Source organism: Oncorhynchus masou, chromosome 24, assembly GCF_036934945.1.
Source record: "Oncorhynchus masou masou isolate Uvic2021 chromosome 24, UVic_Omas_1.1, whole genome shotgun sequence".
NCBI lineage: Eukaryota > Metazoa > Chordata > Actinopteri > Salmoniformes > Salmonidae > Oncorhynchus > Oncorhynchus masou.
In genome coordinates, this window is record NC_088235.1 from 7931214 (window position 1) to 7958371 (window position 27158).

Below are 27158 nucleotides of genomic sequence, written 5' to 3' on the forward strand. Positions count from 1 at the left end.
CATTCTATAGAAAACATCAGTAGCATTCTATAGAAAACATCAGTAGCATTCTAGAGAAAACATCAGTAGCATTCTAGAGAAAACATCATTAGCATTCTAGAGAAAACATCATTAGCATTCTATAGAAAACATCATTAGCATTCTATAGAAAACATCTGTAGCATTCTATAGAAAACATCAGTAGCATTCTAGAGAAAACATCAGTAGCATTCTAGAGAAAACATCAGTAGCATTCTAGAGAAAACATCATTAGCATTCTAGAGAAAACATCAGTAGCATTCTAGAGAAAACATCAGTAGCATTCTAGAGAAAACATCATTAGCATTCTAGAGAAAACATCATTAGCATTCTAGAGAAAACATCATTAGCATTCTAGAGAAAACATCAGTAGCATTCTAGAGAAAACATCAGTAGCATTCTAGAGAAAACATCAGTAGCATTCTAGAGAAAACAGCATAAGCAGAGAATGTATTATGGACAACAGTATATATATTCATTTTGACAGGAAACCAAATGGACAAATTGAACGTGATAATCAGATAAGCAATATTTATAGCATGTAAATCAATCAAACATAATTAACGCTGCAAAAGTAATAACTTCTTCCAGAGCCAAAGACCATAACGTCGGATCATTAAACTCTCACAGACGCTGAACATGCTGGGATTTCATGCTTGACAAAAGTACGTCCGCAGCAGGAAATAGCTACCATTTTATAGAAAGACCTGAATATATTACTATACAGTAGATACTGCCTGTAAGGCATGATGACACAAGTACCCATCCCTATTTGCCTTGTATTTTCGAAGTCATATGTGTGGGGGTAAGCTTACATTGTGCAGTTAAAGCAATGGGCAGAAGTGTTGCTTCGGGGATTAATGAAAGTCCCATGTCTCTTCCTTTCAGCTTAATTCTACAGTGTTAGTCTCAAACACACACATGCACGCAAACACACGCACACACACACACACACACACACACACACACACACACACACACACACACACACACAAATATTCCTAGCACCCAATGATTACATCTAGCTTGTGACTCTACAAACTTGTTGGATGAATTCGCTGTTTGTTTTGGTTGTGTTACAGATTATTTTGTTCTCAATAGAAAATGAACGGTAAATAATGTATTGTGTCATTTCGGAGTCACTTCAATTGTAAATAAGATTATAATGTTTCTAAACACTTCTACCTTAATATGGATGCTACCATGATTATGGATAATCCTGGAATCCTGTAAGGATTGGTGCTGGTACTGTAGACGAGAAGCATCCTGTAAGGATCAGTGCTGGTACTGTAGATGAGAGCATCCTGTAAGGATCGGTGCTGGTACTGTAGACGAGAAGCATCCTGTAAGGATCGGTGCTGGTACTGTAGACGAGAAGCATCCTGTAAGGATCAGTGCTGGTACTGTAGATGAGAGCATCCTGTAAGGATCAGTGCTGGTACTGTAGATGAGAGCATCCTGTAAGGATCGGTGCTGGTACTGTAGACGAGAGCATCCTGTAAGGATCGGTGCTGGTACTGTAGACGAGAAGCATCCTGTAAGGATTGGTGCTGGTACTGTAGACGAGAAGCATCCTGTAAGGATTGGTGCTGGTACTGTAGATGAGATCATCCTGTAAGGATCGGTGCTGGTACTGTAGACGAGAAGCATCCTGTAAGGATTGGTGCTGGTACTGTAGATGAGATCATCCTGTAAGGATCGGTGCTGGTACTGTAGACGAGAGCATCCTGTAAGGATCGGTGCTGGTACTGTAGATGAGATCATCCTGTAAGGATCGGTGCTGGTACTGTAGACGAGAAGCATCCTGTAAGGATTGGTGCTGGTACTGTAGACGAGAAGCATCCTGTAAGGATTGGTGCTGGTACTGTAGACGAGAAGCATCCTGTAAGGATTGGTGCTGGTACTGTAGACGAGAAGCATCCTGTAAGGATTGGTGCTGGTACTGTAGACGAGAAGCATCCTGTAAGGATCGGTGCTGGTACTGTAGACGAGAAGCATCCTGTATCGGTGCTGGTACTGTAGACGAGAGGAATCCTGTATCGGTGCTGGTACTGTAGACGAGAGGAATCCTGTAAGGATCAGTGCTGGTACTGTAGATGAGAAGCATCCTGTAAGGATCGGTGCTGGTGCTGTAGATGAGAAGCATCCTGTAAGGATCGGTGCTGGTACTGTAGACGAGAGGCATCCTGTAAGGATCGGTGCTGGTACTGTAGATGAGAAGCATCCTGTAAGGATCGGTGCTGGTACTGTAGATGAGAAGCATCCTGTAAGGATCGGTGCTGGTACTGTAGATGAGAAGCATCCTGTAAGGATTGGTGCTGGTACTGTAGACGAGAGCATCCTGTAAGGATCGGTGCTGGTACTGTAGACGAGAAGCATCCTGTAATGATTGGTGCTGGTACTGTAGACGAGAGCATCCTGTAATGATTGGTGCTGGTACTGTAGACGAGAGCATCCTGTAATGATTGGTGCTGGTACTGTAGACGAGAGCATCCTGTAAGGATCGGTGCTGGTACTGTAGATGAGAAGCATCCTGTAATGATTGGTGCTGGTACTGTAGACGAGAGCATCCTGTAATGATTGGTGCTGGTACTGTAGATGAGAAGCATCCTGTAATGATTGGTGCTGGTACTGTAGACGAGAGCATCCTGTAAGGATCGGTGCTGGTACTGTAGACGAGAGCATCCTGTAAGGATCGGTGCTGGTACTGTAGACGAGAAGCATCCTGTAAGGATCGGTGCTGGTACTGTAGACGAGAAGCATCCTGTAAGGATCGGTGCTGGTACTGTAGACGAGAGCATCCTGTAAGGATCGGTGCTGGTACTGTAGACGAGAAGCATCCTGTAAGGATCGGTGCTGGTACTGTAGATGAGAAGCATCCTGTAAGGATCGGTGCTGGTACTGTAGACGAGAAGCATCCTGTAAGAGAGCAGGCGTGACAGTATCCCCCCCCCCTCTAGGACAGGAACAGCGTCTGGACAGGGGAGAGAGGGAGCAGATCCCCCTCTAGGACAGGAACAGCATCTGGACAGGGGAGAGAGGGAGCAGATCCCCCTCTAGGACAGGAACAGCATCTGGACAGGGGAGAGAGGGAGCAGACCCCCCTCTAGGACAGGATTGCATCTGGACAGGGGAGAGAGGAAGCAGACCCCCCTCTAGGGCAGGAACAGCATCTGGACAGGGGAGAGAGGAAGCAGACCCCCCCTCTAGGACAGGAACAGCATCTGGACAGGGGAGAGAGGGAGCAGATCCCCCTCTAGGACAGGAACAGCATCTGGACAGGGGAGAGAGGGAGCAGATCCCCCTCTAGGACAGGAACAGCATCTGGACAGGGGAGAGAGGGAGCAGACCCCCCTCTAGGACAGGATTGCATCTGGACAGGGGAGAGAGGGAGCAGACCCCCCCCCCCTCTAGGACAGGAACAGCATCTGGACAGGGGAGAGAGGAAGCAGACCCCCCTCTAGGGCAGGAACAGCATCTGGACAGGGGAGAGAGGGAGCAGATCCCCCTCTAGGACAGGATTGCATCTGGACAGGGGAGAGAGGAAGCAGACCCCCCTCTAGGGCAGGAACAGCATCTGGACAGGGGAGAGAGGAAGCAGACCCCCCCTCTAGGACAGGAACAGCATCTGGACAGGGGAGAGAGGGAGCAGATCCCCCCTCTAGGACAGGAACAGCATCTGGACAGGGGAGAGAGGGAGCAGATCCCCCACTAGGACAGGAACAGCATCTGGACAGGGGAGAGAGGGAGCAGACCCCCCTCTAGGACAGGAACAGCATCTGGACAGGGGAGAGAGGAAGCAGACCCCCCCTCTAGGGCAGGAACAGCATCTGGACAGGGGAGAGAGGGAGCACATCCCCCACTAGGATAGGAACAGCATCTGGACAGGGGAGAGAGGGAGCAGACCCCCCTCTAGGACAGGAACAGCATCTGGACAGGGGAGAGAGGGAGCAGACCCCCCTCTAGGACAGGAACAGCATCTGGACAGGGGAGAGAGGGAGCAGACCCCCCTCTAGGATAGGAACAGCATCTGGACAGGGGAGAGAGGGAGTAGACTCCCCCTCAAGGACAGGAACAGCATCTGGACAGGGGAGAGAGGGAGCAGACCCCCCTCTAGGACAGGAACAGCATCTGGACAGGAGAGAGAGAGAGCAGACCCCCCCTCTAGGACAGGAACAGCATCTTGACAGGGGAGAGCGGGAGCAGGTGTGACAATATCCCCCCCCCCTCTAGGACAGGAACAGCGTCTGGACAGGGGAGAGCGGGAGCAGACCCCCCCCCCTCTAGGACAGGAACAGCATCTTGACGGGGTAGAGAGGGAGCAGGCTTGACAGTGAATGTTGATGAGTGAGAAAGTTACAGAGGCATTCATATCAAAATCCACAAAAATGCTATAAAATCTAATAAAATTAAAAGTTTTTTGGTCACATACGCATTTTTAGCAGATGTTATTGCGAGTGTAGTGAAATACTTGTGTTCCTAGCTCCAACAGTGCAGTAATATCTAACTAAATGCTTGTGTTCCTAGCTCCAACAGTGCAGTAATATCTAACTAAATGCTTGTGTTTCTAGCTCCAACAGTGCAGTAGTATCTAACTAAATGCTTGTGTTTCTAGCTCCAACAGTGCAGTAATACCTAACTAAATGCTTGTGTTTCTAGCTCCAACAGTGCAGTAATATCTAACTAAATGCTTGTGTTCCTAGCTCCAACAGTGCAGTAATATCTAACTAAATGCTTGTGTTTCTAGCTCCAACAGTACAGTAATATCTAACTAAATGCTTGTGTTCCTAGCTCCAACAGTACTGTAATATCTAACTAAATGCTTGTGTTCCTAGCTCCAACAGTGCAGTAATATCTAACAATTCACAACAATACACACACATCTAAAAGTAAAAGAATGTAATTAATAAATATACAAATATTAGGACAAACAATGTCGGAATGGCATTGACTAAAATATGATATATACATATGAGATGAGTGAAGCAGTATGTAAACATTATTAAAGTGACCAGTGCTCCATTATTAAAGTGACCAGTGATTCCATGTCTATGTATATAGGGCAGCAGCATCTAAGGTGCAGGGTTGAGAGTGACTAGTGTTCCATTATTAAAGTGACCAGTGATTCCATGGCTATGTATATGGGGCAGCAGTCTCTAAGGTGTAGGGTTGAGTAACCAGGTGGAAGCTGGCTTGTGATGGCTGATGACAGTCTGATGACCTTGAGATAGAAGCTGTTTTTCAGTCTCTTTGTCCCAGCTTTGATGCACCTATACTGACCTCGCCTTCTGGATGATAGCGGGGTGAACAGGCAGTGGCTTGCATGGTTGTTGTCCTTGATCACCTTTTGGCCTTCCTGTGACATCGGATGCTGTAGGTGTCCTGGAGGGCAGGCAGTTTGCCCCCGGTGATGTGTTGGCCTCACCACACCACCCTCTGGAGAGCCCTGCGGTTGCGAGTGGTGCAGTTGCCGTACCAAGTGGTGATACAGTCCTACAGGATGCTCTCAGTGGTGCTTCTGTAAAAGTTTGTGAGGGTCTTAGGTGCCAAGCCAAATGTCTAATGCTGTTATTGTAATGGTGAGAGGTTAGCATGTCTTGGAGTTATGCTAACCTCCCCTGTTATTGTAATGGTGAGAGGTTAGCATGTCTTGGAGGTATGCTAACCTCTCTTGTAATTGTAATACTGAGATGTTAGCATGTCTTGGAGGTATGCAACCCTCCTCTGTCATTGTAATGCTGAGAGGTTAGCATGTCTTGGAGGTATGCTAACCTCCCTTGTTATTGTAATGGTGAGAGGTTAGCATGTCTTGGAGGTATGCTAACCTCCCTTGTTATTGTAATGGTGAGAGGTGAGCATGTCTTGGAGGTATGCTCACCCCCCCTGTCATTGTAATGGTGAGATGTTAGCATGTCTTGGGGGTATGCTAACCTCCATTGTTATTGTAATGACGAGAGGTTAGCATGTCTTGGGAGTAAGCTAACCTCCCCTGTTATTGTAATAATGAGATGTTAGCATGTCTTGGAGGTATGCTCACCCCCCCTGTCATTGTAATGGTGAGAGGTTAGCATGTCTTGGAGTTATGCTAACCTCCCCTGTTATTGTAATGGTGAGAGGTTAGCATGTCTTGGAGGTATGCTAACCTCTCTTGTAATTGTAATACTGAGATGTTAGCATGTCTTGGAGGTATGCAACCCTCCTCTGTCATTGTAATGCTGAGAGGTTAGCATGTCTTGGAGGTATGCTAACCTCCCTTGTTATTGTAATGGTGAGAGGTTAGCATGTCTTGGAGGTATGCTAACATCCCTTGTTATTGTAATGGTGAGAGGTGAGCATGTCTTGGAGGTATGCTCACCCCCCCTGTCATTGTAATGGTGAGATGTTAGCATGTCTTGGGGGTATGCTAACCTCCATTGTTATTGTAATGACGAGAGGTTAGCATGTCTTGGGAGTAAGCTAACCTCCCCTGTTATTGTAATAATGAGATGTTAGCATGTCTTGGAGGTATGCTAACCTCCCCTGTCATTGTAATGCTGAGAGCTTAGCATGTCTTGGGGGTATGCTAACCTCCCATTGTTATTGTAATGATGAGAGGTTAGCATGTCTTGGAGGTATGCTAACCTCCCTTGTTATTGTAATGATGAGAGGTTAGCATTTCTTGGGGGTATGCTAACCTCCCTGTTATAGTAATGATGAGAGGTTAGCATGTCTTGGAGGTATGCTAACCTCCCTTGTAATTGTAATACTGAGATGTTAGCATTTCTTGGCGGTATGCTAACCTCCATTGTTATTGTAATGATGAGAGGTTAGCATGTCTTGGAGGTATGCTAACCTCCCTTGTTATTGTAATGATGAGAGGTTAGCATTTCTTGGGGGTATGCTAACCTCCCCTGTTATAGTAATGATGAGAGGTTAGCATGTCTTGGAGGTATGCTAACCTCCCTTGTAATTGTAATACTGAGATGTTAGCATTTCTTGGCGGAATGCTAACCTCCATTGTTATTGTAATGATGAGAGGTTAGCATGTCTTGGAGGTATGCTAACCTCCCTTGTTATTGTAATGATGAGAGGTTAGCATGTCTTGGAGGTATGCTAACCTCCCTTGTTATTGTAATGATGAGAGGTTAGCATGTCTTGGGGGTATGCTGACCTTCATTGTTATTGTAATGATGAGAGGTTAGCATGTCTTGGAGGTATGCAACCCTCCCCTGTCATTGTAATGCTGAGAGGTTAGCATGTCTTGGAGGTATGCTAACCTCCCTTGTTATTGTAATGGTGAGAGGTTAGCATGTCTTGGAGGTATGCTAACCTCCCTTGTTATTGTAATGGTGAGAGGTGAGCATGTCTTGGGGGTATGCTAACCTCCATTGTTATTGTAATGATGAGAGGTTAGCATGTCTTGGGAGTAAGCTAACCTCCCCTGTTATTGTAATAATGAGATGTTAGCATGTCTTGGAGGTATGCTAACCTCCCCTGTCATTGTAATGCTGAGAGCTTAGCATGTCTTGGAGGTATGCTAACCTCCCCTGTCATTGTAATGCTGAGAGCTTAGCATGTCTTGGAGGTATGCTAACCTCCCTTGTTATTGTAATGATGAGAGGTTAGCATTTCTTGGGGGTATGCTAACCTCCCTGTCATTGTAATGATGAGAGGTTAGCATGTCTTCGAGGTATGCTAACCTCCCTTGTAATTGTAATACTGAGATGTTTGCATTTCTTGGCGGTATGCTAACCTCCATTGTTATTGTAATGATGAGAGGTTAGCATGTCTTGGAGGTATGCTAACCTCCCTTGTTATTGTAATGATGAGAGGTTAGCATTTCTTGGGGGTATGCTAACCTCCCTTGTTATTGTAATGATGAGAGGTTAGCATGTCTTGGGGGTATGCTGACCTTCATTGTTATTGTAATGATGAGAGGTTAGCATGTCTTGGAGGTATGCAACCCTCCCCTGTCATTGTAATGCTGAGAGGTTAGCATGTCTTGGAGGTATGCTAACCTCCCTTGTTATTGTAATGGTGAGAGGTTAGCATGTCTTGGAGGTATGCTAACCTCCCTTGTTATTGTAATGGTGAGAGGTTAGCATGTCTTGGGGTATGCTAACCTCCCTTGTTATTGTAATGATGAGAGGTTAGCATTTCTTGGGGGTATGCTTACCTCCCTTGTTATTGTAATGATGAGAGGTTAGCATGTCTTGGGGGTATGCTGACCTTCATTGTTATTGTAATGATGAGAGGTTAGCATGTCTTGGGGGTATGCTAACCTCCCTTGTTATTGTAATGATGAGAGGTTAGCATGTCTTGGAGGTATGCTAACCTCCCTTGTAATTGTAATACTGAGATGTTAGCATGTCTTGGAGGTATGCAACCCTCCCCTGTCATTGTAATGCTGAGAGGTTAGCATGTCTTGGAGGTATGCTAACCTCCCTTGTTATTGTAATGGTGAGAGGTTAGCATGTCTTGGGGTATGCTAACCTCCCTTGTTATTGTAATGATGAGAGGTTAGCATTTCTTGGGGGTATGCCTACCTCCCTTGTTATTGTAATGATGAGAGGTTAGCATGTCTTGGGGGTATGCTGACCTTCATTGTTATTGTAATGATGAGAGGTTAGCATGTCTTGGGGGTATGCTAACCTCCCTTGTTATTGTAATGATGAGAGGTTAGCATGTCTTGGAGGTATGCTAACCTCCCTTGTAATTGTAATACTGAGATGTTAGCATGTCTTGGAGGTATGCAACCCTCCCCTGTCATTGTAATGCTGAGAGGTTAGCATGTCTTGGAGGTATGCTAACCTCCCTTGTTATTGTAATGGTGAGAGGTTAGCATGTCTTGGAGGTATGCTAACCTCCCTTGTTATTGTAATGGTGAGAGGTTAGCATGTCTTGGAGGTATGCTAACCTCCCTTGTAATTGTAATACTGAGATGTTAGCATGTCTTGGAGGTATGCAACCCTCCCCTGTCATTGTAATGCTGAGAGGTTAGCATGTCTTGGAGGTATGCTAACCTCCCTTGTTATTGTAATGATGAGAGGTTAGCATGTCTTGGGGGTATGCTAACCTCCCTTGTTATTGTAATGATGAGAGGTTAGCATTTCTTGGGGGTATGCTAACCTCCCTTGTTATTGTAATGATGAGAGGTTAGCATGTCTTGGAGGTATGCTAACCTCCCCTGTTATAGTAATGATGAGAGGTTAGCATGTCTTGGAGGTATGCTAACCTCCCTTGTTATAGTAATGATGAGAGGTTAGCATGTCTTGGGGGTATGCTAACCTCCCCTGTTATAGTAATGATGAGAGGTTAGCATGTCTTGGAGGTATGCTAACCTCCCTTGTTATAGTAATGATGAGAGGTTAGCATGTCTTGGGGGTATGCTAACCTCCCCTGTTATAGTAATGATGAGAGGTTAGCATGTCTTGGAGGTATGCTAACCTCCCTTGTTATAGTAATGATGAGAGGTTAGCATGTCTTGGAGGTATGCTACCCTCCCCTGTTATTGTAATGGTGAGAGGTTAGCATGTCTTGGAGGTATGCTACCCTCCCCTGTTATTGTAATGGTGAGAGGTTAGCATGTCTTGGAGGTATGCTAACCTCCCTTGTTATAGTAATGATGAGAGGTTAGCATGTCTTGGGGGTATGCTAACCTACCCTGTTATTGTAATGGTGAGAGGTTAGCATGTCTTGGGGGTATGCTACCCTCCCTTGTTATTGTAATGGTGAGAGGTTAGCATGTCTTGGAGGTATGCTAACCTCCCTTGTTATAGTAATGATGAGAGGTTAGCATGTCTTGGAGGAATGCTACCCTCCCCTGTCATTGTAATGGTGAGAGGTTAGCATATCTTGGAGGTATGCTACCCTCCCCTGTTATTGTAATGGTGAGAGATTAGCATGTCTTGGAGGTATGCTAACCTCCCTTGTTATTGTAATGGTGAGAGGTTAGCATGTCTTGGGGGTATGCTAACCTCCCTTGTAATTGTAATGGTGAGAGGTTAGCATGTCTTGGGGGTATGCTAACCTCCCTTGTTATTGTAATGGTGAGAGGTTCGCATGTCTTGGAGGTATGCTAACCTCCCTTGTTATATTAATGATGAAAGGTTAGCATGTCTTGGAGGTATGCTACCCTCCCCTGTTATTGTAATGGTGAGAGGTTAGCATGTCTTGGAGGTATGCTACCCTCCCCTGTTATTGTAATGGTGAGAGGTTAGCATGTCTTGGAGCTATGCTAACCTCCCCTGTTATTGTAATGGTGAGAGGTTAGCATGTCTTGGGGGTATGCTAACCTCCCTTGTTATTGTAATGGTGAGAGGTTAGCATGTCTTGGAGGTATGCTAACCTCCATTGTTGACATTTGTGCGTCACTCATCGTTATTCACGATTCATTCAGGACTATATCTGTAGCTGTTGTTAGTGTTCCTGGAACCAACTGTTCCGTCTGCAAGTCACGTTCCTTCAAGAGAATCCAGTTCTCTCTGCTGCGGTCCCAGAGAGGAGGGAGGAAACAAGTCCAGCTGCTCTTCTTAAAATTGTCTTACTTTCGACTGACACACACACACACACACACACTCTCTCTCTCTCTCTCTCTCTCTCTCTCTCTCTCTCTCTCTCTCTCTCTCTCTCTCTCTCTATCTATCTATCTATCTATTTATCTGTTAAAAAGGAGGCTCTGCATGTGGAAAGAGGGGAACACCAAGTCCCTGCTGTGAACGACCTACTGGTAGAGAAGGTACTTGCTATTCCCCAGTTAGTCAGAGAGTGTGAATCATCAACATGATGTCATCACTGTGAACCCAGGACAGACAGACAGCTGATACACACACACACACATAACATTCTCACACAGAAGGATAGACGCACATTATTAATGAAGACGTTCCAGGTTTTGTTATCAAAATTATAAGTTATTAGCATTTTATAGCGTGTCATTTTTTGTTGTTGGTTAGAGGTCAAAGCAGAATGTGTTGCTCTTCGTGTGTCTGGTGCAGCGGATCAACAGTGTCATAACTGGCACCGTACACACACACACATACAACATTCTCTCACACACACACGCACAACATTCTCTCACACACACACGCACAACATTCTCTCACACACACACACACAACATTCTCTCTCACACACACACACAACATTCTCTCACACACACACAACATTCTCTCTCACACACACACACACACAACATTCTCTCACACACACACAACATTCTCTCACACACACACACACACAACATTCTCTCACACACACACACACACAACATTCTCTCACACACACACACACACACAACATTATCTCACACACACACACACACAACATTATCTCACACACACACACACACAACATTCTCTCACACACACACACACACACACACACAACATTCTCTCACACACTCTTCGTGTGTCTGGTACAGCGGATCAACAGTGTCATAACTGCCACCGTATCTCACACACAGATCAGTGGATGAGATGTGGGGATGGGTGGGTGGGTGAACAGCATGATGGGTAGGAAATCAAACGCTCTGTTTCTGTGGCTGGATCAAAGGTTCAGCACACACGGTGAGTTCAGTTCACTGTTGCTTCCAGCAGGATTGGCACAAACAATGTCATGCCTAGTGGAGACAGGAGGGAGGAGACAGGAGGGAGGTGAAACACAATATCCTGCCTAGAGGAGGCAGGAGACAGGAGGGAGGTGAAACACAATGTCCTGCCTAGAGGAGACAGGAGGGAGGTGAAACACAATGTCCTGCCTAGAGGAGACAGGAGACAGGAGACAGGTGAAACACAATGTCCTGCCTAGAGGAGACAGGAGGGAGGAGGGAGGTGAAACACAATGTCATGCCTCGTGGAGACAGGAGGTAAAACACAATGTCATGCCTTGTGGAGACAGGAGACAGGTGAAACACAATGTCATGCCTAGTGGAGACAGGAGGTAAAACACAATGTCATGCCTAGTGGAGACAGGAGACAGGTGAAACACAATGTCATGCCTCGTGGAGACAGGAGGGAGGTGAAACACAATGTCATGCCTAGAGGAGACAGGAGGGAGGAGACAGGAGGGAGGAGACAGGAGGGAGGTGAAACACAATGTCATGCCTAGAGGAGACAGGAGGGAGGTGAAACACAATGTCATGCCTAGAGGAGACAGGAGACAGGAGGGAGGTGAAACAATGTCCTGCCTAGAGGAGACAGGAGACAGGAGGGAGGAGGGAGGAGACAGGAGGGAGGTGAAACACAATGTCATGCCTAGAGGAGACAGGAGGGAGGTGAAACACAATGTCCTGCCTAGAGGAGACAGGAGACAGGAGGGAGGTGAAACACAATCTCATGCCTAGAGGAGACAGGAGACAGCAGGGAGGTGAAACACAATGTCATGCCTCGAGGAGACAGGAGACAGGAGGGAGGAGGGAGGTGAAACACAATGTCATACCTAGAGGAGACAGGAGGTGAGGTGAAACACAATGTCATGCCTAGAGGAGACAGGAGACAGGAGGGAGGTGAAACACAATGTCATGCCTAGAGGAGACAGGAAGCAGCAGGGAGGTGAAACACAATGTCCTGCCTAGAGGAGACAGGAGACAGGAGGTAAAACACAATGTCATGCCTAGCGGAGAAAGGAGACAGGAGGTAAAACACAATGTCATGCCTACAGGAGACAGGAGGGAGGTGGGAGGTGAAACACAATGTCATGCCTCGTGGAGACAGGAGACAGGAGGTAAAACACAATGTCATGCCTGGAGGAGACAGGAGACAGGAGACAGGAGGTAAAACACAATGTCATGCCTAGTGGAGACAGGAGACAGGTGAAACACAATGTCATGCCTCGTGGAGACAGGAGGGAGGTGAAACACAATGTCATGCCTAGAGGAGACAGGAGACAGGAGACAGGAGACAAGAGACAGGAGACAAGAGACAAGAGACAAGAGACAGGAGACAGGAGACAGGAGACAGGAGACAGGAGACAGGAGACAGGAGAAAAACGTTGTCATTCCTAGAGGAGACAGGAGGGAGGTAAATCCAAGATGACAATGCGGTGCTATTTTTAAACTTCTTAACAGTTGAGCAGGAGAGATGAGAGTTCCTCTTTTCATGAAGTAGGCTAGAACACCCTCTTCTTCCCTTTTTCCCACTTTCTCTAAGTTCTGCCCTCCTCCTTTCTCTATGTTCTGCCCTCACTCCTTTCTCTATGTTCTACCCTCCATCCTTTCTCTATGTTCTGCCCTCACTCCTTTCTCTATGTTCTGCCCTCCCTCCTTTCTCTATGTTCTGCCCTCCTCCTTTCTCTATGTTCTACCCTCCCTCCTTTCTCTATGGTCTGCCCTCCCTCCTTTCTCTATGTTCTGCCCTCCCTCCCTTCTCTATGTTCTGCCCTCCCTCCCTTCTCTATGTTCTGCCCTCCCTCCCTTCTCTATGTTCTGCCCTCCCTCCTTTCTCTATGTTCTACCCTCCCTCCTTTCTCTATGTTCTCCCCTCCCTCCTTTCTCTATGTTCTACCCTCCCTCCTTTCTCTATGTTCTGCCCTCCCTCCTTTCTCTATGTTCTGCCCTCCCTCCTTTCTCTATGTTCTGCCCTCCCTCCTTTCTCTATGTTCTTCCCTCCCTCCTTTCTCTATGTTCTGCCCTCCTCCTTTCTCTATGTTCTGCCCTCCTCCTTTCTCTATGTTCTACCCTCCATCCTTTCTCTATGTTCTGCCCTCCCTTCCTTCTCTAAGTTCTGCCCTCCCTCCCCTCTCTAAGTTCTGCCCTCCCTCCTTTCTCTATGTTCTGCCCTCCTCCTTTCTCTATGTTCTGCCCTCCCTCCTTTCTCTATGTTCTGCCCTCCCTCCTTTCTCTATGTTCTGCCCTCCCTCCTTTCTCTATGTTCTACCCTCCCTCCTTTCTCTATGTTCTACCCTCCCACCTTTCTCTATGTTCTACCCTCCCACCTTTCTCTATGTTCTGCCCTCCCTCCTTTCTCTATGTTCTGCCCTCCCTCCTTTCTCTATGTTCTACCCTCCATCCTTTCTCTATGTTCTGCCCTCCTCCTTTCTCTATGTTCTGCCCTCCCTCCTTTCTCTATGTTCTACCCTCCCACCTTTCTCTAAGTTCTGCCCTCCTCCTTTCTCTATGTTCTGCACTCCTCCTTTCTCTATGTTCTACCCTCCCTCCTTTCTCTATGTTCTGCCCTCCCTCCTTTCTCTATGTTCTGCCCTCCCTCCTTTCTCTATGTTCTACCCTCCATCCTTTCTCTATGTTCTGCCCTCCTCCTTTCTCTATGTTCTGCCCTCCCTTCTTTCTCTATGTTCTACCCTCCCACCTTTCTCTAAGTTCTGCCCTCCCTCCTTTCTCTATGTTCTGCACTCCTCCTTTCTCTATGTTCTGCCCTCCCTCCTTTCTCTATGTTCTGCCCTCCCTCCTTTCTCTATGTTCTGCCCTCCCTCCTTTCTCTATGTTCTACCCTCCCTCCTTTCTCTATGGTCTGCCCTCCCTCCTTTCTCTATGTTCTGCCCTCCCTCCCTTCTCTATGTTCTGCCCTCCCTCCCTTCTCTATGTTCTGCCCTCCCTCCTTTCTCTATGTTCTACCCTCCCTCCTTTCTCTATGTTCTCCCCTCCCTCCTTTCTCTATGTTCTACCCTCCCTCCTTTCTCTATGTTCTGCCCTCCCTCCTTTCTCTATGTTCTGCCCTCCCTCCTTTCTCTATGTTCTGCCCTCCCTCCTTTCTCTATGTTCTTCCCTCCCTCCTTTCTCTATGTTCTGCCCTCCTCCTTTCTCTATGTTCTACCCTCCCACCTTTCTCTAAGTTCTGCCCTCCCTCCTTTCTCTATGTTCTGCACTCCTCCTTTCTCTATGTTCTACCCTCCCTCCTTTCTCTATGTTCTGCCCTCCCTCCTTTCTCTATGTTCTGCCCTCCCTCCTTTCTCTATGTTCTACCCTCCATCCTTTCTCTATGTTCTGCCCTCCTCCTTTCTCTATGTTCTGCCCTCCCTTCTTTCTCTATGTTCTACCCTCCCACCTTTCTCTAAGTTCTGCCCTCCCTCCTTTCTCTATGTTCTGCACTCCTCCTTTCTCTATGTTCTGCCCTCCCTCCTTTCTCTATGTTCTGCCCTCCCTCCTTTCTCTATGTTCTGCCCTCCCTCCTTTCTCTATGTTCTACCCTCCCTCCTTTCTCTATGGTCTGCCCTCCCTCCTTTCTCTATGTTCTGCCCTCCCTCCCTTCTCTATGTTCTGCCCTCCCTCCCTTCTCTATGTTCTGCCCTCCCTCCTTTCTCTATGTTCTACCCTCCCTCCTTTCTCTATGTTCTCCCCTCCCTCCTTTCTCTATGTTCTACCCTCCCTCCTTTCTCTATGTTCTGCCCTCCCTCCTTTCTCTATGTTCTGCCCTCCCTCCTTTCTCTATGTTCTGCCCTCCCTCCTTTCTCTATGTTCTTCCCTCCCTCCTTTCTCTATGTTCTGCCCTCCTCCTTTCTCTATGTTCTGCCCTCCTCCTTTCTCTATGTTCTACCCTCCATCCTTTCTCTATGTTCTGCCCTCCCTTCCTTCTCTAAGTTCTGCCCTCCCTCCCCTCTCTAAGTTCTGCCCTCCCTCCTTTCTCTATGTTCTGCCCTCCTCCTTTCTCTATGTTCTGCCCTCCCTCCTTTCTCTATGTTCTGCCCTCCCTCCTTTCTCTATGTTCTGCCCTCCCTCCTTTCTCTATGTTCTGCCCTCACTCCTTTCTCTATGTTCTGCACTCCCTCCTTTCTCTATGTTCTACCCTCCCTCCTTTCTCTATGTTCTGCCCTCCCTCCTTTCTCTATGTTCTACCCTCCCTCCTTTCTCTGCCAGTTCAGTCAGTGAATTCCTAGAGGATTGCTTTGTGGAGCTCTTTGCCTTTCGCTGTTGCGAAGTATCAAGATGTGCTGCTTTCTTCCAGGGCTATATTTGCATACAGGAAAGTTACATTTGACTAGCTGAAAACAAGTTTTTTTTGGTGATTCACAGTCCGTGACCTCTATGGTGGAATGCAATGTGGATCAGAATGCTGACAAGGGCTGTGAACGCTGAACTTTCTCACAATTCTTCTGACACGTAACCTACAATACACATGTAGCACCTCTCTCCCTCTCCCTCTCTCTTCTCTCCTCTCTCTCTCTCTTCTCTTCTCTCCTCTCCTCTCTCTCCCTCTCTCTCTCTTCTCTCCTCTCTCTCTCTCTCTCTCTCTCTCTCTGTCTCTCTCTCTCTTCTCTCCTCTCCTCTCCTCTCCCTCTCTCTCTCTTCTCTCCTCTCTCTCTCTCTGTCTCTCTCTGTCTCTCTCTCTTCTCTCTTCTCTCCTCTCTCTCTCTCTCTCTCTCTGTCTCTCTCTCTCTCTGTCTCTCTCTCTCTCCCTCTCTTCTCTCTCTCTGTCTCTCTCTCTCTCTCTCTCTCTCTCTCTCTCTCTCTCTCTCTCTCTCTCTCTCTGTCTCTCTCTCTGTCTGTCTCTCTCTATCTGTCTCTCTGTCTCTCTCTCTGTCTCTCTCTCTCTGTCTCTCTCTCTCTGTCTCTCTCTCTCTCTCTCTCTCTCTCTCTCTCTCTCTCTCTCTCTAATCAGTTCAATTCAAAGGGGCTTTATTGGCATGTGGAAACACATTGCCAAAGCAAGTGAGGTAGATAATAAACCCCCCAAAAAAGTGAAATAATCAATATGAAATTGTAAACAGAAAACATTACACTCTAGTGTTCTAAAAAAAAATCAAGACATTTCACACGTCATATTATATATATATATATATACAGTGTTGTAACGATGTGCAAATGGTTAAAGTACAAAGAGAGCCAGGTCTGCCTACGGCGGCGTCTGTACATAGTCAAAGCTTTCCTTAAGTTTGGGTCAGTCACAGTGGTCAGGTATTCTGCCGCTGTGTACTCTCTGTTTAGGGCCAAATAGCATTCTAGTTTGCTCTGTTTTTTTTGTTAATTCTTTCCAATGTGTCATGCAATTATCTTTTTGTTTTCTCATGATTTGGTTGGGTCTAATTGTGCTGTTGTCCTGGGGCTCTGTAGGTTGGGTGTTTGTGTCTGTGAACAGAGCCCCAGGACCAGCTTGCTTAGGGGACTCGTCTTCAAGTTCAAATCAAATCAAATCACATTGTGTTAGTCACGTGCACCGAATACAACAGGTGTAGACCTTACAGTGAAATGCTTACTATCAAGCCCCTAACCAACAGTTCAGTTTAAAGATATATATATATATATATATATATATATATATATATATATATATATATATATATATATATATATATATATATATATATATATATATATATATATATATATATATAATAATAATTTAAAAAATACAAATAAGAATTAAAAGTAACAGATAATTAAAGAGCAGCAGTAAAATAACAATAGCGAGAGTATATACAGTGGGTACCGGTACAGAGTCAATGTGCAGGGGCACCTGAGGTTATTGAGGAAGCTGTTTAGAAGCCTCTTGGACCTAGACTTGGCGCTCCGGTACCTCTTGCCGTGCGATAGCAGAGAGAACAGTCTATGACTGGGGTGGCTGGAGTCTTTGACAATTGGATGGCAGGAAGCCTGGCCCCAGTGATGTACTCTGTCGTGCCTTGTGGTCGGAGGCCGAGCAGTTGCCGTACCAGGCATTGATGCAACCTGTCAGGATGCTCTCGATGGTGCAGCTGAAGATACATTTTGAGAATCTGAGGACCGAAGCTTTTCAGTTTCCTGAGGGGGAATAGGTTTTGTTGTGTCCTCTTCACGACTGTCTTGGTGTGCTTGGACCATGTTGGTTCATCTCTCTGTAGGTGATGGCTTTGTTATGGAAGGTTTGGGAATCGCTTCCTTTTAGGTGGTTGTAGAATTTTGATCATTAGTGGGTATCGGCCTTATTCTGCTCTTCGTGCATTATTTGGTGTTTTACGTTGTACACAGAGGTTATTTTTTGCAGAATTCTGCATGCAGAGTCTCAATTTGTTGTTTGTCCCATTTTGTGAAGTCTTGGTTGGTGAGCGGACCCCAGACCTCACAACCATAAAGGGCAATGGGCTCTATGACTGATTCAAGTATTTTTAGCCAAATCCTAATTGGTATGTAGAATTTTATGTTCCTTTTGATGGCATAGAAAGCCCTTCTTGCCTTGTCTCTCAGATCGTTCACAGCTTTGTGGAAGTTACCTGTGGCGCTGAAGTTTAGGCCAAGGTATGTATAGTTGTGTGCTCTAGGGCAACTGTGTCTAGATGGAATTTGTATTTGTGGTCCTGGTGACTGGACCTTTTTTGGAACACCATTATTTTTTGTCTTACTGAGATTTACTGTCAGGGCCCAGGTCTGACAGAATCTGTGCAGAAGATCTAGGTGCTGCTGTAGGCCATTCTTGGTGCTGCAGACTTTTCTAGTGCCCCCGCCAATTCTAATAAGAATCTATGCATAAGATTTAGGTGTCTCACTCACTCACTCACTCACTCACTCCCTCACTTTATTCTTGGATAATAATGTTATTATTGTGTAGTAACAACCCAGTAATAAAGGCCTGATTTATTCAGAAGGATATTCCTTCAGCTCTACTTTAACCCTGAGGTCACTCCCTCACTCACTCCCTCACTCACTCCCTCCCTCACTCCCTCACTCCCAGTCCTCTCTTTGTCTCCCTAGCGGCGGACGGGGACTACTGGAGGCTGTTGAACCCAGGAGAGTACAGCATCACGGTGAGGGCCGAGGGCTACAGCGCCAGCAGTAAGGTGTGTGAGGTGGGCTATGACGTCGGAGCGACCCGCTGTGACTTCACCGTCAGCCGCACCAACCTGTCACGCATCAAGGAGATCATGGAGAGGTACAACAAGCAGCCCATCAGGCAGCCTCTCAGGCCACCCGTCAGGCAGCTGCAAGCACGCAGGCCCGGCCCCCGACACAGACGTGTGAGGACATCATAGGGGCCCCCACCAGGGAGCGTTAGAGAGAACGAGTAGCCTGGTCCCGCACCTGAATGCGCTGTCTTGCCAACACCTGTGGTCATTGTTCTGCCAATCTGCCAATGACCAGAGGGTTTTACAGCACAAACTGATCTGGGACAAGGCTAGGTGTGAAGAGAGCAATGAGAGACAGACTCTAACATCTCTCTCTCTAGTTCTGATCCAACATCTTCTTTGATCGGAACTCCTTTCTCTGCTTTAGCCACGTCCATCCTGAGTGTCTGTGGAAGTGCAGATTGGAGACTGATGGTAAAAGATGAGATATTTTGAGTGATAACGGCATTTTTCTGTATTAAAAACAAGGTGCTGTTCTTTCAACCATGAATTAAGCTCTCTGGTGCTGGTCTTACTGTAAAATACGTGTCTTTTTGGGGGGGGGCGCGCGCATCTTAAAAAAAGTTGCAATGACTTCTCTACCAAAGAGTTGTTACAGTATACATGACTAACCTGAAATGTCCATGTTTTCCTTTGTGCCATTATTTGGTAATGAAAGTGTCAGTCTATATTCCATTATTTGGTAATGAAAGTGTCAGTCTATATTCCATTATTTGGTAATGAAAGTGTCAGTCTATATTCCATTATTTGGTCATGAAAGTGTCAGTCTATATTCCATTATTTGGTCATGAAAGTGTCAGTCTATATTTTAAATGATGAATTTTGACCATGGATATTACCATGTGTCTCTCTACTAACTCATGCAGTACCAGTACCATACCAGTACCAGTACCAGTACAGTACCAGTACCAGTACAGTACCAGTACAATACCAGTACCAGTACAGTACCAGTACAATACCAGTACAGTACCAGTACAGTACCAGTACCAGTACAAGTACAAGTACAGTACCAGTACCAGTACCAGTACAGTACCAGTACAATACCAGTACAGTACCAGTACAGTACCTGTACCAGTACAAGTACAAGTACAGTACCAGTACCAGTACAGTACCAGTACCAGTACAGTACCAGTACAATACCAGTACAGTACCAGTACCAGTACAAGTACAAGTACAGTACCAGTACCAGTACAGTACCAGTACCAGTACCAGTACAGTACCAGTACCAGTACAATACCAGTACAGTACCAGTACCAGTACAAGTACAAGTACAGTACCAGTACCAGTACAATACCAGTACAGTACCAGTACCAGTACCAGTACAGTACCAGTACCAGTACAAAGCAGTAATAACTATCTTACCGACACGTTTACAAGCTTCATCCTTGCAAGTAATATCTTTTGAAATTGTTCTTTGGAATAAATAAATAAAATGATGCATATATTTTGAATGTAGAAAAAGCTCTATATATTTTTTTATATAATGCCACTCCTCATGTTACTTTTCTGCGTTCAGAAAGGATTTAGAGTCCTAAAGGATTTAGAGTCCTAAAGGATTTAGAGTCCTAAAGGATTTAGAGTCCTAAAGGATTTAGAGTCCTTAAGGATTTAGAGTCCTAAAGGATTTAGAGTCCTAAAGGATTTAGAGTCCTAAAGGATGTAGAGTCCTAAAGGATGTAGAGTCCTAAAGGATTTAAAGTCCTAAAGGATTTAGAGTCCTAAAGGATTTAGAGTCCTAAAGGATTTAGAGTCCTTAAGGATTTAGAGTCCTAAAGGATTTAAAGTCCTAAAGGATTTAGAGTCCTAAAGGATTTAGACTCCAGGCTGCTTTTCAGCTCATTTATCCCCTGATTTACTTAACAAAACAAAATGTCTCAATAGCTGGTCCAGGTATCCTCATGACATCACAAGTTGGGAGGTGGGGGTGGGGGGGCTTTCCTCTTTTGTTCTCTGCTGCTCCTCTATTGGTCCTCATGCAAAGGGAGGAGGCTGATGACATCACGAATTCCCCCATTCAAACCAACTCTTTGAAAGCCCGGCTCATTAAAGGTTGCAGTTGTGTCTTAAAAAAAACACTATTTTGCTCAAAACGTGTTTGTTTTTTTACCCTTTAGTGTGTGTTTACTCGACTGTATTTATAGACGTCGCTTTTCAACAGTAAAAGTTCCTGAATCGCTGGAGGACATCTTTAATAAAATATATATTTATATATTTTATATTTGAAGAGCTTTGAACACTGTAGTCTCTCTGAAATCCTACCATGTTATTTGACAATGTTCTGAAAGGTTTTGTAGGTTCCTACCAAAAAGGTAAAAGAAAAACAACTGAACATGGTGATGGACGGTTGGCGCCACTATGATAGTAGGATGAAGCTCAATGTTACATTCAAATCTCCCTACCATCATGTCTAAGACAATATGTCACCAACATTTGCAAATCAAATTGGAGGTACACAACACACTCCCCGCCTCTCATCATGAGCCGTCCGGTCGTTACCGAGAACCACATATCGGATTTTTAACATATCGGATTTTTAACGTGGGTCGTTAGCAATTGAATTTTCAGAGTATTTTCTGCGCCCTACCTAGCTAGCTATCACCAGTCGGATGAGAAGCAAGCGACAAGCAAAGGAAGATAGGTAGCTAGTAAAGCGTAGCTAGTTAGCTATATTCATCCATAAAGCGTAGCTAGCTAGCTATATTCTTAAATTAAATACAAATTTAAAAAAAATATTTTACTCTGCAAGTCAGTTAAGAACAAATTCTTATTTTCAATGACGGCCTAGGAACAGTGGGTTAACTGCCTGTTCAGGGGCAGAACGACAGATTTGTACCTTGTCAGCTCGGGGATTCGAACTTGCAACCTTTCGGTTACTAGTCCAACGCTCTAACCATAGCTAATGGGTTTATTAGCAAGACATCAGTTAGTTTGTGTTGTGATGCAAGTAGCGCATTGGCTGTGCATTGCAGTGAGTGTACACATGCTATCTAGCTAGCTAATTAGCCTGATAAACACACAAGACAGACACTTTGCTCTTTGAGCATCGAGAACAAGTTCCAGCCCTTATGATGTGTTGATTCAGTACACTCCCTCCTCTGTCAATGCATTTTTCATCATCAGACATCCTTACTTTTCAGTCTGTTACCCACATTCTGAACCCAGTAAGCATAATTACATTTAAAATTCATATTTTCCAGGCGTTGAAGTTGGGTTCATTTTAGGTTGAAGGAAAGGTGAATGGATTTTGAGGAAGTCATAAATATGTATTTTCTGGGCGTATAAAATGTGTTTTTTAGTTGAAAATACATATATATATTTTTTTAAATCAGGCTCATTTTCAGGTCTGAATGAATGTTGAATGTTAATCTATTTTGTTTTTGTTTTACTGTACATTTACATTTTACATTTAAGTCATTTAGCAGACGCTCTTATCCAGAGCGACTTACACTGTTCTCTCTGTTGTGCTCTACTGCAGTGGTTCTCAAACCTCTCCCTGGTGACCTCCAGACGTTTCACCCATTTTTGCTAAACCTCTAAACTTGTTTTCTAATTTTAAATTTATACATTTTAGTCATTTAGCAGACACACTTATCCAGAGCAATTTATAGTTAGTGCATTAATCTTAAGATAGCTAGGTGAGATTCGAGAGCTTGAAGGTTTGATCTGGGGTCCCCCCGTGGAGAGGTTTGAGAACCACAACTCTATTGTACTGTACTGTGCTGTCCAAACTTGTGAAACATGGATGTCTATGATTGGTCTATGATTGGGTCACTTGTATCGAAGTGGTTTTAAGGAGTTCCGTCCGTGGACTTTGAAATCAAGGCCAGTCCGGACCTCACCAAGAAAAAGACATCCGGTCTGAACAGGACCAAGAAAAAGACATCCGGTCTGAACAGGACCAAGAAAAAGACATCTGGTCTGAACAGGACCAAGAAAAAGACATCCGGTTTGAACAGGACCAAAAAAAAAGACATCTAAAAGACATTGGCAGAGATCCCCTTAATGGGTGGTAGATCACAGATTTCTTTCCAAATGCTGACTAATTCAGTACGGATTTCATTCCAAATGCTGACTAATGCCAACTAATTCAGTACGTTGAGAGCCACTTCCTGGAACTGGTATGTGATTAATGTGAGGCAGCTGCTGTTGATATTCACCCCCTCCCCTCTTTAAAAGGGAGAATCCATGTGTTTTGCATAAATTTAAATAGCCATGTCGATGGAGTAACTACTAGGACCCGGTTTCCCGACAGCAATGGAACTTAAGCTTCCCAAGTTTTTTTTAACAATGAATCTATAATGGATGTAGAACATACATGCATTCACCACATAGGGAGAACTTTCAATAAGTTTGTCGTTGTTAAAGTTAAAGATATTGATAACATCGACAGAAAGGCAGATTTAGGCCTTGTGCTGGAAAACCTTGGCAGAACATGGGCGGAGGAGGCATTGCGGTGCTCATGTGATTTTCCATTCTTTTTCTTTTTCAGACCAATGCCTACTTCTCACTTAAAACATAGTTCTTTGTTTTAATATGTAAATAAACCATTTAAAGCATATAGGTCTCAGTAAGGAGCTCCCCTCACCTGGTTGTCTAGGTCTGAATAAGGAACTCCCCTCACCTGGTTGTCTAGGTCTCAGTAAGTAACTCCCCTCACCTGGTTGTCTAGGTCTGAATAAGGAACTCCCTTCACCTGGTTGTCTCAGTAAGGAACTCCCCTCACCTGGTTGTCTAGGTCTGAATAAGGAACTCCCTTCACCTGGTTGTCTCAGTAAGGAACTCCCCTCACCTGGTTGTCTAGGTCTCAGTAAGGAACTTCCCTCACCTGGTTGTCTGGGTCTGAATAAGGAACTCCCCTCACCTGGTTGTCTAGGTCTGAATAAGGAACTCCCCTCACCTGGTTGTCTAGGTCTCAGTAAGTAACTCCCCTCACCTGGTTGTCTAGGTCTGAATAAGGAACTCCCCTCACCTGGTTGTCTAGGTCTCAGTAAGTAACTCCCCTCACCTGGTTGTCTAGGTCTCAGTAAGGAACTCCCTTCACCTGGTTGTCTCAGTAAGGAACTCCCCTCACCTGGTTGTCTAGGTCTCAGTAAGGAACTTCCCTCACCTGGTTGTCTAGGTCTCAGTAAGGAACTCCCCTCACCTGGATGTCTGGGTCTCAGTAAGGAACTCCCCTCACCTGGTTGTCTGGGTCTGAATAAGGAACTCCCCTCACCTGGTTGTCTAGGTCTGAATAAGGAACTCCCCTCACCTGGTTGTCTAGGTCTCAGTAAGTAACTCCCCTCACCTGGTTGTCTAGGTCTGAATAAGGAACTCCCCTCACCTGGTTGTCTAGGTCTCAGTAAGTAACTCCCCTCACCTGGTTGTCTAGGTCTCAGTAAGGAACTCGCCTCACCTGGTTGTCTCAGTAAGTAACTCCCCTCACCTGGTTATCTAGGTCTCAGTAAGGAACTCCCCTCACCTGGTTGTCTCAGTAAGTAACTCCCCTCACCTGGTTGTCTAGGTCTCAGTAAGGAACTCCCCTCACCTGGTTGTCTCAGTAAGGAACTCCCCTCACCTGGTTGTCTAGGTATCAGTAAGGAACTCCCCTCACCTGGTTGTCTAGGTCTCAGTAAGGAACTCCCCTCACCTGGTTGTCTAGGTCTCAGTAAGGAACTCCCCTCACCTGGTTGTCTAGGTCTGAATAACGAACTCCCCTCACCTGGTTGTCTAGGTCTCAGTAAGGAACTCCCCTCACCTGGTTGTCTAGGTCTCAGTAAGGAACTCCCCTCACCTGGTTGTCTAGGTCTCAGTAAGGAACTCCCCTCACCTGGTTGTCTAGGTCTCAGTAAGGAACTCCCCTCACCTGGTTGTCAGGGTCTCAGTAAGGTACTCCCCTCACCTAGTTGTCTCAGTAAGGAACTCCCCTCACCTGGTTGTCTCAGTAAGGAGCTACACTCACCTGGTTGTCTAGGTCTCAGTAAGGAACTCCCCTCACCTGGTTGTCTAGGTCTCAGTAAGGAACTCCCCTCACCTGGTTGTCTAGGTCTGAATAAGGAACTCCCCTCACCTGGTTGTCTAGGTCTCAGTAAGGAACTCCCGTCACCTGGTTGTCTAGGTCTCAGTAAGGAACTCCCCTCACCTGGTTGTCTAGGTCTCAGTAAGGTACTCCCCTCACCTAGTTGTCTCAGTAAGGAACTCCCCTCACCTGGTTGTCTCAGTAAGGAGATCCACTCACCTGGTTGTCTAGGTCTCAGTAAGGGACTCCCCTCACCTGGTTGTCTAGGTCTCAGTAAGGAACTCCCCTCACCTGGTTGTCTAGGTCTCAGTAAGGAACTCCCCTCACCTGTTACAGAACAGCAAGTCCTCCCATTAGGCCTACAATACAGAACATCAGCTCAACATCTACCAGAGCAGAACATCAGTTAAATATCTACCAGAGCAGAACATCAGTTAAACATATACCAGAGCAGAACATCAGTTAAACATCTACCAGAGCAGAACATCAGCTAAACATCTACCATCTACCAGAGCAGAACATCAGCTAAACATCTACCAGAGCAGAACATCAGCTAAACATCTACTAGAGCAGAACATCAGCTAAACATCTACCAGAGCAGAACATCAGTTAAACATCTACCAGAGCAGAACATCAGTTAAACATCTACCATCTACCAGAGCAGACCATCAGCTAAACATCGACCAGAGCAGAACATCAGCTAAACATCGACCAGAGCAGAACATCAGCTAAACATCTACCAGAGCAGAACATCAGTTAAACATCTACCAGAGCAGAACATCAGTTAAACATCTACCATCTACCAGAGCAGAACATCAGCTAAACATCTACCAGAGCAGAACATCAGTTAAACATCTACCAGAGCAGAACATCAGCTAAACATCTACCATCTACCAGAGCAGAACATCAGCTAAACATCTACCAGAGCAGAACATCAGTTAAACATCTACCATCTACCAGAGCAGAACATCAGCTAAACATCTACCAGAGCAGAACATCAGTTAAACATCTACCAGAGCAGAACATCAGCTAAACATCTACCAGAGCAGAACATCAGCTAAACATCTACCATCTACCAGAGCAGAACATCAGCTAAACATCTACCAGAGCAGAACATCAGTTAAACATATACCAGAGCAGAATATCAGCTAAACATCTACCATAGCAGAATATCAGCTAAACATCTACCAGAGCAGAACATCAGTTAAACATCTACCAGAGCAGAACATCAGTTAAACATCTACCAGAGCAGAACATCAGCTAAACATCTACCATCTACCAGAGCAGAACATCAGCTAAACATCTACCAGAGCAGAACATCAGCTAAACATCTACTAGAGCAGAACATCAGCTAAACATCTACCAGAGCAGAACATCAGTTAAACATCTACCAGAGCAGAACATCAGTTAAACATCTACCAGAGCAGAACATCAGTTAAACATCTACCAGAGCAGAACATCAGTTAAACATCTACCAGAGCAGAACATCAGCTGAACATCTACCAGAGCAGAACATCAGCTAAACATCTACCATCTACCAGAGCAGAACATCAGCTAAACATCTACCAGAGCAGAACATCAGCTAAACATCTACCAGAGCAGAACATCAGCTAAACATCTACCATATACCAGAGCAGAACATCAGTTAAACATCTACCAGAGCAGAACATCAGTTAAACATCTACCAGAGCAGAACATCAGTTAAACATCTACCAGAGCAGAACATCAGTTAAACATCTACCAGAGCAGAACATCAGTTGTACCAGGTGAGGTAATAACTACAAGTCAGTTTTTGACTTCCTTTCTGTTTCTCTCCGTGGCAACGCTGTTGGAGGTTGGTGTGAAAGGATACCCCCCCTTCCCTGCAAGCTGCAGACTACTCTGTGGAACTACGACTCCACTGAAACCAGAAACCCTTATACCCCTGTTAGTCATTACAGTCGAGAAATACAAATCCCCATTTTAATAAAGTATTCTTTCAATTGCGCAATTGGCTTCACAGACATGTTCTTTAAACACACTGGATTTATCTAAACAGCATCACCGTGTATTTAATTGTTCCTTGATAGGATGGTTTATCCCTTTCACGTTCCATGAGTTCCATTTAATCAGCTATTTCGTTTCATTGTAAATGCATCCTTTAACTGTTTTTTAATACCTTGTCGATTTCTTCTTGGGTTAGCTAAGCTCATATCTGGGGCATGTCGGGAAGCAATGTCCCCAATTAGCTAGATGGCTCGCCTGAAAGAAAGTGGTCTGCGTCTCTCTGTCTCTCTTCCTCTCCTTCTCCCTCTCCTTCTCCCTCTCCCTCTCTCTCTCTCTCTCTCCATTTGTCCTCCTCTCATTCCTCCTTCCTTCAAACCTACCAATTACAAGAAGCACTCAACCTTTGGTT

At 45.3% G+C, this 27158-nt stretch overlaps 1 protein-coding gene across 2 annotated transcripts in view; it reads left to right on the forward strand.

Moving 5' to 3' along the window:
* The window catches only part of LOC135511829 (inactive carboxypeptidase-like protein X2), a 64641-nt gene extending 44838 nt beyond the window's left edge, over window positions 1-19803 (forward strand). For both annotated transcript variants that reach the window (XM_064933309.1, XM_064933310.1), the window contains one exon: window positions 18614-19803. In XM_064933309.1, the coding sequence (XP_064789381.1) occupies window positions 18614-18891 (278 nt within the window). In that variant the 3' untranslated portion in view covers window positions 18892-19803. The remainder of the gene's footprint in view (window positions 1-18613) is intronic.
* The last annotated feature ends 7355 nt before the right edge of the window (window positions 19804-27158 follow it).